General features: G+C 35.7%; 1 protein-coding gene across 3 annotated transcripts in view; it reads left to right on the top strand.

Annotated features, from left to right (window-relative positions):
• Window positions 1-17104, top strand: part of Gria2 (glutamate ionotropic receptor AMPA type subunit 2) — a 107049-nt gene that overhangs the window by 75278 nt on the left and 14667 nt on the right. For all 3 annotated transcript variants that reach the window (XM_028754909.1, XM_028754910.1, XM_028754911.1), the window contains exons 7-12: window positions 8131-8298; window positions 8582-8686; window positions 9480-9590; window positions 11065-11271; window positions 11732-12102; window positions 16478-16676. In XM_028754909.1, coding sequence (XP_028610742.1) covers window positions 8131-8298; window positions 8582-8686; window positions 9480-9590; window positions 11065-11271; window positions 11732-12102; window positions 16478-16676 — 1161 coding nt within the window. The remainder of the gene's footprint in view (window positions 1-8130; window positions 8299-8581; window positions 8687-9479; window positions 9591-11064; window positions 11272-11731; window positions 12103-16477; window positions 16677-17104) is intronic.

The raw sequence follows: 17104 nt of genomic DNA on the forward strand, positions 1-17104 counted from the left end.
TCAGTCTTCTCTCTAACTCCTCCATTGGGAACTCCTTGATCTGTTCAATGGTTAGCTGTGAGCATTTGACTCCGTATATGTCAGGCTCTTGCAGATCTTTAAGGAGAAAGCTATATCAGGCTCCTGTGAGCATGCATTTCCAGGCATCCACATCAATGTCTGCCTTTGACGACTGCACGTGTGGTAGATAGCCAGGGGGAGCAGTCTCTTGACAGTTTCTGTCCCACACTTTGTCTCCATATTTGCTCCTATGAGTATTTTGTTACTCCTTCTAAGAAGAACTGAAGCACCCACACTTTGGCCTTTCTTCTTCATGAGCTTCATGTTGGGGGGGGGCTTTCCTGATTGTAGCACTTATACTGTTGATCAAAACCACATTTTAGTACTCTATAATAAAAAAATTAAAAACAATACATAATAAGAGCTGTAGGCATGAAAAATCTATAAATATCCAAGTCATCAAATAAAATTCTTTTCATGGTTAGGCTTTAGAAATTATAACAAAATTTTGGGAAAGAGAAATGCATGTTTGAAAGTTTAAATTCCTAAAACTTAAAGACTTACACACTCCACACTTTCTCAATTAAAACATTTTCAATTGATACATGTAAATTCTTAATTGAATATGTACATATTTTAATAATAAACAAATAGCAATGTTTAAATTTCTTCCTCTTTACATAATTAAAATATGACTAGAGTCACAGCACTGAGACATTACATTTGATTCTCACTAATGGTCTAATGACTTGTAACAACATTCATGAATTCATTCTTCAGAACAACACATATTTCTGCTCTGTAGTAGGTATTCTTCTGTGTGAGATAAAACACAAAATATTGACATGCTTTTACATCAGAAACCAATAATCACTTTGTAGCATTATCAGAAATGGTCCTGTTGACATTTCAAACTTAACTCTCTGTTATCTCTCATAAGCTTTTGATTTTCCCATTGTTACCTTTGTCCTTTTAAGCCTCTACAAATTCCTCTTTAGACTGTCTTTCCCATAACATATGATGACAACTCTGACTTTATGTGCTGTTTAGATCAAACATTTGAAAATATTAACACCATCCTTCCTCTCACAGCTCACATCCATCCTGCAGCAAATCTAGCTCTGTCTCACTTCTCACCTTGCTTTGTCTTGTCCTTTACAACCAGCCCAAACCCAGCTACCAGCCACTGTCTCCTCTGTTATGGGGCTTTCTCAAGAAATTATTCTTTGGCTTCCTCTGTCTCCCATGCCTTCTATTTTTGTGCTTCTTTAAAATAGAGTTACAGCGTGTCATAATTCTCCTCCAAAAGCCCCAGTATTTTTTGCACTTGGCATGAACACCAAAGTCATCTTTTTGACATAGGAATTGCTCATGTTCTGCCACTTGCATGTGACCTCAATTCTTGATAATGTTCCCTCACCAATTTTCCTGTAACTGTATTCCTCCCTTTTAGTCCTTAAATACGGACGTTTTCCCACTTAGTGTCTCTACACTGTCTATTTCCTTTTCTAGAACATTCTCTTCTTTTATGTCTCTTCACAAGAAAGTAAGCTTGTTGTATTTCTTCAAGCTTAATCAAATTGCATCTTCCTATTGAAACTGGAGTTTGGTTTTCTAAGCCATAGTTTTTACTCCATTCAAGGGAGGTGACATTGTAGTGCCTCCATTTCAAGGAGTCTTCTTTTCCGTTTAAAGTTATTCTCTAACTCTACTGTCATGTATTTGTAATTAAACTATTCTTCATGCTGTTAGTTTTATCCTTTTGCTTTTAAGTAAAAGTCATGATTTTGGTTGCTGATCTATCACAAGAACATAAAATAAAGACATAAAAGTAATGGCTTCAAATAACTTCCTTCGTATACAAGTAAAGAAAGACATTACATATAAGGATCATGCTGGGCAGGTTATAGGATAGAAAGGATTCTTGGAAGAAGCAATAGTGTTTGAAACCTGAAAGTGAGTAAGTTGCATAGAGCAGAGGATCAAAGGCTATAAGTAGAGGAAAACTTATGTGAACGTTCCCAGTCTAGGAAAACAGAAAATGTCCATCACTCTGTGGTCTAAATAGAGGTGTCTAAAGACTATGCAGAGTCAGAGAATGTTGATCTGACAGACTAGCCTGGTGAAAGGCTGTAACATTCAGAGGGTGTGTGCTGATCAGCGGGGCACAAAGTGATAACTGGACTCCCTGGTGACAAGTAATTTCAGGAGTCACAAGGGAGAAAGGTATCTCAAAGGAAACACTTGTAGAAAGAACAGTAGTCATCTGGTAAAAGAAGGAAGAAATTTGAAATTATCAGGCTGTCAAGAAAGAAAATACTGAATTATCAATGCTATAGAATTTTCTTTAAATCTCTGCTACAACCATTTGCCATGGTCCTTTGAGCAAGTGCAAGCAGAAGAGTGCTGAGCTGTTTGCTCTGGTGATTGTAAGGAGGCTGTGGTAGTCTAGCCTGACTTTGTTTTATAAGGGACAATGCAAATAGACCATTCACCTCTCTTGAAGATTTCAAGAGGAGATAGAGTATAAGTAAACTTCCAAGTATATAAAAGACTATTACTCTTTCCATATTGAGAGAGATTTTGTTTTTAGAGTCTCTACCTTGCAAGCCATGGCTATCGATGCTTCCTTTTCACATGGTGAGCTTTGCTCCATTCTGTTTTTAATGTCCAGCTAGCAGTAAGGGAATCAACTACAACCAGGAACTCACATCTGCGTGACATTTTAAATAATGACTCTCCCACCGGAATCTCATTTTACTCAGGAATAGGCTTAACACATTCTCAAACTTTCTTAATTTGCCCTAAGAGTATTATTGGACCTTCTGAAAACAATATAATCTTTTTTCAGTCTGATAATTAGCATAATGCATTAAATAGTACCCTGATGGCCTGGTGGTATTTAAACTGACTATAGACACAGCTAAGACACAGCATTTACTATTCCAAATATTAGAGCAACTTACTCATCACACCTAAAAGTTCGGTGCATTTAAGCATTTGTACTTTGTAATTTAAAATACATATATAAGTTAATCTCATATATTTACAAAACTGATGTTGCTAAGATAATATATCCTGAGAAAGTACTGGCAAATAAACATATTGTGCTATTTAGATGAAATTCGTTTTTATAATTGTAATAAATGACATCTGTGCTCCACTGCATTCACTCATTTCTTCCTCTGAAGAGCACTCTTAGGACAGCAAGATATCTTTGAAATCCCTGCTGAAACAATTATATAAAAGTACAATTTAAGCTTTTAGTAGAGGCTACATTAATATTTCCAGTGTTTGCTGACTCTCTGCTCTCATTCATGCTCTCTTCATTATGCAAAGGTTCCAGGAACTGGTGGGTAGACATCTTTGATCACCAAGTGTAGAAATTCAGCCAGAATCACTTTAGCACAGTGGTTCTCAACCTTCCTAATGCTGTGACCCTTTAATACAGTTCCTCATGTTGTGCTGAGCCCTAACCATAAAATCGTGTCATTGCTACTTCATAAATTTGTTACTGTGATGAATAGAAATATAAATATCTGATATGGAGAATATCTGATATGTGACCTCACAGGTTCAGAAACTCTGCTGTAGACAGTCTTTTTTCTCGTAAGTTATTAACTGCAAGGAACTGGGCATGGAAGAGAATGATTGAGTCAGCCATGAAATGAGTCTCTGAACTAGTCCTTAAAGTAGCTGAATCAAACCAGTCAGTGCTTTTAAGTGAGCTCCTTGTTCTATTTTAGTTTGTCTAATTAGCTTTAGGTATGGGTTTGAATCGTTAAGTATGTAGTTCCAAGTGTCTGAATTTAGGGACTTACTCCTTAAGTAAGATTTTGTATCAAAATCAACAGCAATCATGATATTTTTAGGCATATGCGTGTGTGTGTGTGTGTGTGTGTGTGTGTGTGTATGTGTGTGTGTGTTCATTTAAAAATAACAGACTTTCTTTTTGTCATATCCATTGAGATTATTTTTGTTATTCAGAGAAAAATAATAATAGATGCTAATTCTAGTTTCTTTACACTGAACTCCCATTTCCCTCTTGGGGACTGTGTCTTGCTGGCTGGTGTGATTGCCAAAGAGGTGGAGTTTCATAATGGTTTCATGCCTTTCTGCAGTACGATTCCAAAGGGCACATGTTCAAGATGCTTTACAGTAAATTAAAGATGACCTTATCACAGACAGCTCTTTGAGAGGGTGGACAGTCAGTGAATTTTAAATTAAGATAAGTGAAAAATTTCAGGCTCCCTCTGTTCTCTTTCCCCAAGTCTCTACTTGATACATAGATATTGTAAGGAATTAAACTAAAAAAAATGATAAATCTTTCTTATAACCTTTCTTATAAATATTTTTTAACTTTCATAGCACCCACTTCTTTGATCCTGTTGATAATTATTTTGTAAAGCAAAGAATCAGAATATTAGATTGTATTAGATTCTGCAAAGGTATGTCATAATTTAACTAATTGTATTAGATTCTGCAAAGGTATATCATAATTTAACTTAATAACTTGTGTTCTCTTAGAAATGAGTATGAGAATTTTTACCAAGCAGTGAAACTTTCATCCTGAAGTGTGTCATGGGAAACATTATTTTTACAGAAAGTAAGGTGTTGTTGAGGAATATTTTAAATGTCTGACAGTGCTAAGCATGTGGGAATTATTTCTCAGACCTAAGTGGATGTGGACTCCCCTCCTTCACTGTGCAGTTCAGCACCTGCTCACACCCAGCAGACACTGTTTATGTTTCTCTAAGAAGCATCACATAGCTGCTCTTCGGTAACCATCCAAGAGAGCAGAGGAGCCAGGATGGGCAACTCTGATGGCAGGCCTGCGTTCTAACATACAAGCTCTGTGCTTCCTAAAGTATATTCAAATGATTTCAAGTTTCATAACAAATTGAAAATGGGACAATATACAGGACTTAACAAATTTTAGTAGTGGCTAATTGCTGGTATTTTTGTTTTAAATATCATTTTCTATGTTTTCAAGATTTAGATAATGTATAAGAAAACATGGCCCCATGTGACAAACAGCAAAAGCTTGTAATGTAGTCATGGCCTTCTCTTTTACATTCATATGCACGAGGTGAGAAAAATAGAAACATTTTCCTCTCTACTGCCTTCTCTGGTGTTAGAAATGGCCATCTTGTGGTATCAGTGATTACACTATTGCATTATTGAATGATTTGCATGATATTATTGGACATGACAAACACTTAAAATTCACATTTTATTTTATCTCTGAAAAATAAGTCTCAATAAAGATGCACTTAAAATGGAATAAAGCATACATTTGGAAAATGGACCATGAAAACGATTTCTCAGATTTCTTGTGCTAGTGTGATGATGTAGTGCCTGTGGGAAGAGCTAAGCCAAATGGCCCCCCACTGAAGGATAAATTCCCAACTTGGTTGAGAGAATTCACAGAATATAAACAAAAAGGCAGAGATACTGCAGTTGTTTCCCAAGATGGAAGATAGTTACACTGTCATCGTGTGCCCTTCAAACTAATTTATATCTACTTTAGCAAGTGGATGAATCAAATGGAAATATTTAACTTGCCAGTCAAAATTGTGAGCATACTTGTTTAGGAAAATAAATGAACCACAAACACAGAGCAGAAGCTAAAAGGCACGGAATGCTGAGTATCTCCAAGCTCAGAATTGTGCTTCTAACTGTGAGTTTTAATTTAAACAGATAACAAGCTCAACATGTGTTTAGGTTTGAGCATTTGAGTAAGGTTGAGGGGACGATACCCCACCCCCATGAACACTGAGCATGCCTAGCTGCAGTGCAGATGTGTAGCATGGATCAGAATGCTTTTTAGTTTAGCCTAATTGTATTTCTAATGTAGTTTGCAGGGTATTATTGTCTTCTAAAACAGTTTAGTGGGTAGCCCCACGGGTTTCTCCCTGTAATGAGAGTAAGCTGACTTAATAAAGATCTTGGCCTTTAGCTATTACAATTTTAATACAAATTACAATATTTTCTTAATATCCAACTTATTCAATTTAAATTCCATTACCTATTCAGAGGCCTAGGCATTAGTGTTAAGAGTTAAGTTGGCAATGAACTGAATATTCTGCAGAAAGAAAATATTTTTCACTGTGGGATAATAAAAATAGACACATAGTGAGGCAGACAAAACCTGCTATATCCTTTCTTATTGGTTTCAGCAAATCTTTTAAATCAACATGACTTTTAATAGAAATATAATGCAGGGTTGGTTTTTTTTTAATGTTACATGGATGCTTTAAAACACTGTGACGATTACCTTCAATGGAATGGAATCAATTGCATTCCATTCTGTTAGCACTTTCTTCTACGTTTAAAGGTTATGGACTTGTTATATTAGTCTCTTTGACTAGAATTTTAAATAGATGTAATCCTTCCTTCCTTTCTCCTTACTTCCTTTCTTCTCTATTCCGTTATCATTTCTTGTCTTTTTAATATGTCAAACCCTATTGTAGTCTATAAGAATTCAGTGGTAACAGACAAGATCTATTGTTCCCTGAAGTACTTATTCTAGTGAGGATGATAGTTAAAAGAAACAAATGAAGAATATTCACACAGGATTACCAGATGCTGGAAAATGCTATAAATAAAGACAAAGAGGAATGTGTCTGATGGAAGGCTGTGTAAGAAAGGCAGCACTAAGGAAGCCACATTTTAGAGTTTCAGAATGGTACTCACAGCGAGGAACTGAAGAAAAGCACTTAGCAAAACCAGAGAAGATTGACACTCAAAGGCAGATTCAGAAGTTCTTCTCAATGTATTTTCCTAAGAAGAAAATCAAAAATGTACTAGTGATTGGAAGAATACATTGATCCACATTCTTTTCCTGCTTCCTCTCCCCTTTTCTCTCTCTCCTCTCATCTCTTATTTTCACCTCCATCTTCTCTTATTTCTTCCTTCAACTCTGGTAGGAGGTAAAGAAGTTGGATTCCTTGTAGAGATGGTCCAATAGAGAGAGCAAGAGAAAGTGAGCTGATGAGAATTCTTGCCTTTGTGATTCCAGAAACAAGTGTGCTTAAGCAAACCAGAGGCGTGAGATCAGAGCACTGGAAGAGAGTCTCCCTAGGAGCAATGTGGCCAGTTCTCATCTGTCAACTCAGGAGGGCTTAGACTTTTCTCTTGGTGACAAAACAGGAACTTCTACCCAGGGTCCTCTTGCTCTCTATAATACAACATAATCAGAAAGAGTTTCGAGAAATAGAAACATGTGGAGGCTATATGGTATTTAGAAAATGATCTGAGTCACATGGGACAAGAAGCTTGACTGGAAAAAATTAAGACTTCTCAGCTGTACTGCCCACATGCCATTTCGGAATTAAGTTTAAAAATTTAGTGTCACAATGTTAGTTATGAAGTTGCATTTTTCTCTAGCTGTACTCCAGCTGTTTGTACCTTTAGATTGAAAAATATGCAGTGACATTCTTTAAACCTTTATGAGAGAAGTGAAGTCAGTCACTAGCAACAGTAGCAGACAAATGATGGAGATACACAAGTCCAGTAATGCCTGTTCAGCCACTGTAAGTTTGAGCTGGCATTCTCATTGATGGTTAAAACACAAAAATAGCCAAAGAATGATGATGGAATTTGTTTTTTCTTTAACACCACCATAAGTACCCAGGAGAATGTAAATAATTGGTCTGACGCCATTCTAACATGACTACCAACGAGGTTGAATTACAGATTCAGGGTCCAAAATTTCATCTATTTTCTGTCTATTTTAACCAGTGAATCTCTTATTGGACATCAAGAGATATGTTTATTCTCATTTTGAAATTTTATATATTATCACAACTGGGCACAGAGTGCTGGTTCAATGGGAAACAGATCTAACAAAAAGTAATTAGTTTCAGTTAAAATTGCTAAGATACTAATCTATTAGGACATTTTGAGTGGCCACAGCATATTGCATAGTCCCATTGTCCATTCTCTTCTTGAATTCTAAGGCATCTGGATCGAGGCTTTAACGTCTCGGAGCTTTCTGCCTTGTATCTGTGTTGTGTGGTAGGCAAGAACAGTCTGGATGATTTGTGTTCCACGATAGGCAAGGCCTATGTGCAGCAAAGCTCTGGATGGATTTTCTCCCATCTTTATAATGTGTGTGATTCCTTTTAGTATACTTCGGCCCTGACTTACGATGCTGTCCAAGTGATGACCGAAGCATTCCGCAACCTTAGGAAGCAGAGGATTGAAATCTCCCGGAGAGGAAATGCAGGAGATTGTTTGGCCAACCCAGCTGTGCCTTGGGGACAAGGTGTAGAAATAGAAAGAGCCCTCAAGCAGGTCAGTTTCACAGAGTGAGTGCTGATGTGACTTCACAGGGACATTAAGGTGGTGTTTGTTTTTCCTGCCATACCAAATAAACCACCCTTCTTTAACTCCCATTGAACACACAGGCAGTGTGTTTTCCCTCAGAACACAAAGACAGGTTAAAGATTAAACAGAAACCCATTAAACTAACCTTTCATTTTATGTACTTATTTTGGGTCAGTGTGAACAATCTTCACAGTTTGTATTTTGGATCTGATAAAATTATAACTGTGCTTTATTTCCATTCCATCGTTAGGTTCAAGTTGAAGGTCTCTCTGGAAATATAAAGTTTGACCAGAACGGAAAAAGAATTAACTACACAATTAATATCATGGAGCTCAAAACAAATGGGCCCCGGAAGGTAAAACTTTAAGGCTTGAAAGTGGGGTCTCTGTGTGAACAGGCAGATTCCATCAGGAGTCCTCACAGCTGGGGTCAAAGAGCACATGCATGTAGATAACAGTGAGCCACTTCTAGATACAAAGTTAGATTTGAGATGCACTTTCTGAATCAAACAGACTCACTTCTGGTAAGCGACAGTGTAGTAGAATCTAAAATAGTACCTGTAAGCAGAAATGATACACTTGTTTTTAACTTTGATAGGGAGAATTTATGTGTAAGATAAGGCAACTGCTAAAGTTGGAATGAGCTTGGAAGAAATAAATAGCCATGTAAACATGTGTTTAACTTTATAATTCAAAATCTTCACTTAAAATAGTCTGGCTAAAATATCACTGTTTGGGATATACTTGCATAATTACCCCACAGTGTAAACAATCCAGGAATGTGAAAAGTGAGCTGGTTGCACTGCCTCATGCCCTTAATCTCAGAACTACAGAAGCTGTGGCAGGAGGATTGTGATCTGAATGCAAGTTGAGTTCTACACAAACCAGTATAAATACATTCCACGATCTTGCCTCAAGTAAACAAAAATAAATAAATAATAAAATGGAAGATTCATCCCAATTTAGAATATGATTTTTACAATTTCAATCCCAATTAAATTCTGTTTATGACCGTAAAATTTTTGCACTTATTTAGAATTCTGGTTAATGAGGGTGTTAGTTTGGATACAGCATGGGGTCGAAAAGCATCGAATGTTTTACATGAAGATGATTCATTTCTCCATGTTTATTAACTGTGACCTTTTTCAGATTGGGTACTGGAGTGAAGTGGATAAAATGGTTGTCACCCTAACTGAGCTTCCCTCTGGAAATGACACATCTGGGCTTGAAAACAAAACTGTGGTTGTCACCACAATATTGGTAAGTAACTACATGCACTTATATTCAGCTTTGTATTTCCATAGTCAAAGTTTTCAGCTGGAGAGTTGGTGTCTATGTTTTTGGATAGTAACCACTACACCAGGCAGCTTTTATAACTTTTACTCTGAATATTTGTCTGTGTGTCACTTACTGAATGTTTACCTGGAAAGAATTACACACAGGGCTCAGCTCAAGCCTTCAGAATGTTCTTATCCTCTTGGAGGATGAAGCGAAGCCTGAAAGCTAATTGGTACCCTGCTGCTGACACAGGGGAACAACAGAGCAAGGTCTATTTTGTTTTTCACACTTCCTTTCAAATCTCACCCATCTCTGGCTCATTGCCATCTTCCTATTTGATATTGTGTCCTAGAAATGCTGCTAACCTGACTTCCTTCATAACAAAGATAGACCTCTTAAAGGCACAGATGATCATCTTCATATCCTTCATTTGAACATAGAAGTGACTGTATATCTGGTTCTAGATACCTGAATAGTGAAAGACGAAGGCAAAGTTGACCTGAATATGGAACATCTAGGATGTAAATTGAAGAATGGAAAATATAAATCATAAGGAAAAGATCTTTAGCAAGGGAGGGAGAGAAGGTGGAATTCATTACGAGGCATGATTTTTAGATAAAATGATTGTGTACTGCTTTACTTAGCACAGAGGTTATAAATCCGTTGTCATTATTTGACAACACAAGACAAAATTGTAGATGCACTTATAAGAGATTTAGATAAAACACTACTAGCACCTGAAATTCTCATAATGACCATGAGTTAGACTCATATCTTGCTATTGATCGGAACCACTATCTCACTTAAATTTACATTCCATGACATTCCAAAATGGACATTATTAGATTTGTCAAATCATTTTGTCATACGTCCTCTTTCATTTGCTACTAGAAAGAGAGTATGGCTATAATTGGGGAATCATTCTAGAAGATTATATCTTACTGATGAAGTGAGACATAATGCCTTCAGGAATAGAATCCATATGTTGCTGTGACAGTGGTCATTGATTATTTAGGCTTATAATCCTGCTTGAAGATTGTGTTTGGAAGAGCAGTAACACATAACTTGGATGAATTCTGGTTCTTAGGGTTGGCATTCACCAGCCATGATGAAGGGTAAAGTAGACCCAAAGTTGAATATAGTAGCTGTTGATCAAAACATTCCCTCTCTGATGCTTAAGGATTACAAATAAGATGTGGAGACATGCTAACAGTTTTTGGGTATCTTACTCTGATGTGATTAGATATAAGCCATCTTAATGACCAATAATATACAGATTTAAGAAATTTTGTCATAGAAGCAATATGCTTATATAATTTTCTTTCAATGTCTACCATATTATCTATATGCCTAATATATGTGTATTATGACAAGAAATTATTAAGCTAGGAGTTTTGACATAACTGTGCAAATAATTCAGTATGAAAATCAATGAACATGTTGTCTTTCCTTATAGGAATCTCCATATGTTATGATGAAGAAAAATCATGAAATGCTTGAAGGAAATGAGCGTTATGAGGGTTACTGTGTTGACTTAGCTGCAGAAATTGCCAAACATTGTGGATTCAAGTACAAGCTGACTATTGTTGGGGATGGCAAGTATGGGGCCAGGGATGCAGACACCAAAATTTGGAATGGTATGGTTGGAGAACTTGTATATGGGGTAAGTTTATATCACTTTAAATTTAATGTAATTCAGTTTGAATCATTGTTGACAGATTGTCACTCTTCTTTTTAAAATACCCACATCTCAGATTGTTGATATTCTATGATGTTCTAGAAAAAAAATAAAAATAAAAATCCTGTTTAAAGTTTGAGGCAGAAGCAAGAAGTAAACTTGAAGATTAACTGAAACATGCATTTCACCTGTCATCAAACACACATATTATCCCCAAACTTCAAGGGTATAGTACATGAAATGTGTAATGACCTTGAGCAAGTCAGATAGGTCAACTATTTGTCTATAATACAAGATCGTTAAATACATTGCCTTCCCGCTTATTCTTCAGCCCCATAATTATTGCCATTCTCTAATTTCCATCTCCTTCCTTTCCAAGTTTTAGCCATTTGTCTTTTCTAGCCACAATTCTGGGTCCTGTTATTTTCCTTTTTTTCCTTTACAGAAAGCTGACATTGCAATTGCTCCATTAACTATCACTCTCGTGAGAGAAGAGGTGATTGACTTCTCCAAGCCCTTCATGAGTCTTGGAATCTCTATCATGATCAAGAAGCCTCAGAAGTCCAAACCAGGAGTGTTTTCCTTTCTTGATCCTTTAGCCTATGAGATCTGGATGTGCATTGTATTTGCCTACATTGGGGTCAGTGTAGTTTTATTCCTGGTCAGCAGATTTAGCCCCTACGAGTGGCACACTGAGGAATTTGAAGATGGAAGAGAAACACAAAGTAGTGAATCAACTAATGAATTTGGGATTTTTAATAGTCTCTGGTTTTCCTTGGGTGCCTTTATGCAGCAAGGATGCGATATTTCGCCAAGGTTGGTCACTCAACTGCTTCAACTTTGTGCATTTTAGGTCTCAAGTGGATATTCATGGTGTCTATGAATTCACCATAAAGATGTCAGCAGCTGCCGACCATTTGTCCAAGCAATTTAAGATGCTTAGAGGGCAAATTTTTACTATCGGCATAAGCCTGTGAAATACCTGAACAATGTTCTTTGAATGTTGATCATGTGTTTCCCTGGTGAAATTATGTACACCATGGAGAGGCTATAAAATGCATAAGGTTCTTATCATTCCATGCCTGCTTGGAGGGGTACCGTGTTTTTGCTGCATATTCTCATTTTACAGTTATCTGTGTGTTCATCCACAGACCTGTATATGGGAAAATGGGCGATGTTAGCTTTTTCTTACAGAGTCAACAACTTGTTAGACAACACTTCATTTGCACATACCTCATCTCTTTATTTCTCTAACATCAATTCATGGAAATTGTGTGTGAGAGAGATCATTATACTTTTAAAATGTTAGGCTTCTGGAGTAAAAGGTTGATCACACAGTTTCAAGTATCTAGAAGTGTAGACAGGAAAAAGAATGGCTTATTGAAAATGCCTTTGCCATGTTGAAGGGTACATCCTCACACGTCTCTATTCACGTCAGGCTACAGTCATCTCAGGCTTAAAGTACCTAATTATCAGTATTTGACACAAATCACCAATTGCTTTTGCTTATGTTACAACTTGAATGATAACTACCTGTATCTCTTCAGATAAATAAATCCCACTAAGGCCGAGATGTTATGTGTCTCTTGGGGAAGTTCAATTTGAGCTAGAATAGCCTCTTGTGATTCCAATAATAATATTTTCTAGTTAAGGGAGTTACTTTTTGATGATAATTCATTGAAATGTTAGTTTTTCAGTTTGTGGAAAATTACAAGCAATTAATTTCATAATGAATATAAGCATCCCAAAACACATAGCTTTTTAACTGTTCTAATATCTTCCACTGGCTGAGAAGAGGGAAATGTATCCTTTAGGCAGAAACTATTAAATACTTATTTCCTATAGCCAGTTGCTATTATGGTAATGCATTATAAAAATCACATATAAAGAAAAGAATTATGGAACTATGTATATCTTTAAAAAAGAAAAATCTTAGCTCCATATTCACAGTAGATTCTCTTTAGGGCTTCCCTGATTTAGAAAAATTCTAGTTCCCTTTGTAAGACATGAATGAAGGAGTATATGATCCTAAGCATACAGTTAACCATTGACAATATGTAGAAGGGTCAGCCTCTCATAACCATCAGATCATGGTTATCTTACTTAGGACAAAGTTAGGAAGATCAGTTTCTAACAATGAGGAAAAGAAAAACAAGAAAATTGAAGGACATGGAACTTTCTGTTTCATAAAACACCAGATTAATAGTTTAGCTTTGAGTAGGCCACTGAATCAGGGTTTGTAGTAAAAGGCAGTTGTTCTTGGCCAGCATATATTGTATGTATTTTGCATACGCAGAATTCTCTCTCCTCCTCCTCCTCCTCCTCCTCCTCCTCCTCCTCCTCCTCCTCCTCCTCCTCCTCCTTCTTCTCTCTCTCTCTCTCTCTCTCTCTCTCTCTCTCTCTCTCTCTCTCTCTCTCTCTGTCTCTAAGCCTATAGGTAGGCCAGGTATGGAAGCTTTCCCACATGCCACTTACTTACAACGTAGCACTGAAATTGCGTTCTTACCTAGTGTTTGCTAAGAACTAGAATATCCTTTGCTTTTGTGGCTGAAGTGCTAGGCATACACTTATTCTAAAACATCCTAGGGTCCACTGTGGTATTCAGACAATTTATCACTTTTATCAAGCTTGCTTCTTAAGTAGGACATTTTCTTCTGTGCTTTCATTCTTGAGCCAAGACTCACTACATTTCACACACAATAACATTTATTCCTTAGAAAGAAACACAAGCTTTTAGTTAAGATATTTCTCTTATTATTTTTATTAAAGTGTAAATATAGTACATAACATTAAAAAAATAAAATGTATTTTTCTTTCTGCTTATGCTCCATATGCATTTAAAAATTGCAACTAAAGCATAACATTGCTAGTTTAATGAGCATTTTAAAAAAAGAATGAGCACAGCTATTGTGTTTTGAAAGGCAGGAATGACCACTGCAGATCAGAGCAGTATAGTAGTTACTCCCTTTTAAATAGAACTAAAAATTAACAGACCACTTAGAAACTCCTTTTAAATATTTTTTTTCATCCACCATCCCTTGTCAAGTAAAATCTACTATGGAATTCCATTAAGAATGTTGAAAGGACATTTTTGAATTATAGTCTAGGATGATTTACTGAATTCAGTGACTATAACTTGTCCAAAATTACAAAAGAAGGAGGAGGAGGAGGAGGAGGAGGAGGAGGAGGAGGAGGAGGAGAAGGAGGAAGAAGAAGAAGAAGAAGAAGAAGAAGAAGAAGAAGAAGAAGGAGGAGGAGGAGGAAAAGGAAGAAGAAATTTGTTTCAGGTCTTTTCATAGTAAGAAATGTTTTGAAATAGAAATTAGAAAAGCAAAATGTCATAGTGATTATTTTTCTCTATCTTACTTTGTTATATCCACAATATTTCTCAATATAAATCATAGGCCACTTAAACATCATTATTTGATGCATATTAAGAAGAAATGAAAGCGCTTTTAAATTCTTTTAAATTCATATTTTTCACCATATGTGATCTAAACTAAGACTTTTGTTTTTGATTTTGGCAACTTTCATCATAATTTAAAATCGAGTTTCCTTCTCCTAGTAAAACTTCGCTAGAACCCCCAGAAAGAAATAATTGTTTTTAAAACAGTTACAAATAAATGGTAAACTATTTTAAAACTATTTTCTATATTTTATAATTAATGCAATTAAAGTAATATTGAAATATATAATCTCCGTATTTTTAAGCATTGGATTAAAAGAAACCAGATATTAACTAGTATTTACTTTCTGACTAGAATAGAATAATATATAATCATGATTCTAATCATGATAGACATTGGTACAGTGTCAGATTCATTAAAATTTCAACATTAGAGTTGAGGGATCGAGTCTGGCCTCTTAGGGCAGGGTATGCATCCTGTAATTATGGTGCTGCTTGGATAGATAGGATACATTTTGAGGGTGGCTGTGTCCATATCAGAGTTTTCCAGAAGCAAAATTTGTAAAATACTCAATTCTGACTTTATGTGGAAAATATTTAAATTGTCCATTCCTAGTATGTTTATTTAAATATTTACATTTTATCTTGACTTTGTCATGGAGGCTCAATTATATTCCTTCAGTTTTTCATTTTAAGCAACAGATGTTCTCAATCTTGAAGTTTTCCTTTTTTACTGACTGAGTGGCTTATTCAACCAAAATCATCCACAATTTTTTCTTGTGTATAATGTATCAAAGGATGCATTGCTCAGTGCTAGTTGCCAATAAATTTGATTATGTCCATACAGTTCCAAATTTTCATGGTTTAATATTTTAGAAATATTACTTCAAATATTCTCAAGAATATACAGAATCCCATAAAATCTTTTAAAATAGCATAGTAGATGTGTGCTGTTATCTATATAGCTATACTTATCTCCTTAAATACTTAAAGTAAAATATTGGAAATCTATTAAGCTTTTTAAGAACACAATATATATTTATAGCCATATAAATGCTGTTGATTTATTATACTCAAATTAGGAATTTATACCTTTAAAACTTTGAAAGATCTAATCTGTTTTCTTTGAGTTTTCTTTTTCTCTTAAGCAGGAAATACAAAGGAGCAGGGTCAGAGCAGTATACATCTTTAAGGCATTTGATTTGTATTCATTAAGATTTATGTTTTATTTTAGTATCATTTCATTTTTCCATTTCTTTCCTATACTGTATCAAATACCCATGTGTTTGCACGCCCCAAAACCTAATGGAACTGGGTCTATTTGTGGGGTTGGGGTGGGCTGTATTAAAGGGAGGGTTTCTTTCATTGTTAAAGCTACATTTGTGGTATAAATCATTTCTTAACATTTGTTTTGTTATGAACTTTGCTGATGTTCACAGGTTCTCTTGTTTGTGCTTATTTATGACACGAGTAGACAAAGTATCATGCATATTAGATAAATTACTTGTGCATTTGTACACTGAAGTCTCTTGTGGAATTTTACACCATCAACTATTTGAGTCAAGAATGGAGTTTAGGTCTTTGGGTATACCCTCAGATCTCAACCTCATTATTCTGTTTTCCTTGCCCAAAATGATTAGTAATTTCTAGTTTTATTAATGAAAAGATATATTGCAAGCTATAAGATAAACTCTTCTGTAAGTGGCTATTTGCATATGAATGTAAACTTGTTTTATATTAGATCATTCATTTCACTTTACGAATCCATTTCATACTTGTTATCAGATCCCTCTCTGGGCGAATTGTTGGAGGTGTGTGGTGGTTCTTTACCCTGATCATAATCTCCTCCTACACGGCTAACTTAGCTGCCTTCCTGACTGTAGAGAGGATGGTGTCTCCCATCGAAAGTGCTGAGGATCTGTCTAAGCAAACAGAAATTGCTTATGGAACATTAGACTCTGGCTCCACTAAAGAGTTTTTCAGGGTAAGTGGCTCTGATTTTTAGTGTCTGTGTTTTTTACTTCTAAATTTAGCCCCTATAAATTATCCCCACCCCCATTCTTCCAATGATCCCTGAAAGATGTGTGAGAAAAACCAGCTGTTTGTCACTGTTTCTGCTCTTGTTCTGCATCTGTCTCAGACCTTCCATGCCTTCTGATCTCCAACTATAGCTATGCTTCCACTTTTTTATTCTTAATTTCTCAGAAAAATAACATAATGATGCTATACAATCTGAATTTTATCAAAATTGATAAACATTCTGTGGGATTAAAATCAAAACATAATACACTTAATGTTATTACTGTTTTCTAAGGAAAGTGTACTGCATATTTCTTTCATGTTCTGTAAGCATGGCTACAACTACATAAATAATTTTATCATGAAGAGACTTGTGCTTGCAATCAGTATGTT

This window comes from Grammomys surdaster, unplaced genomic scaffold, assembly GCF_004785775.1.
Source record: "Grammomys surdaster isolate TR1022 unplaced genomic scaffold, NIH_TR_1.0 126039, whole genome shotgun sequence".
Lineage (NCBI taxonomy): Eukaryota > Metazoa > Chordata > Mammalia > Rodentia > Muridae > Grammomys > Grammomys surdaster.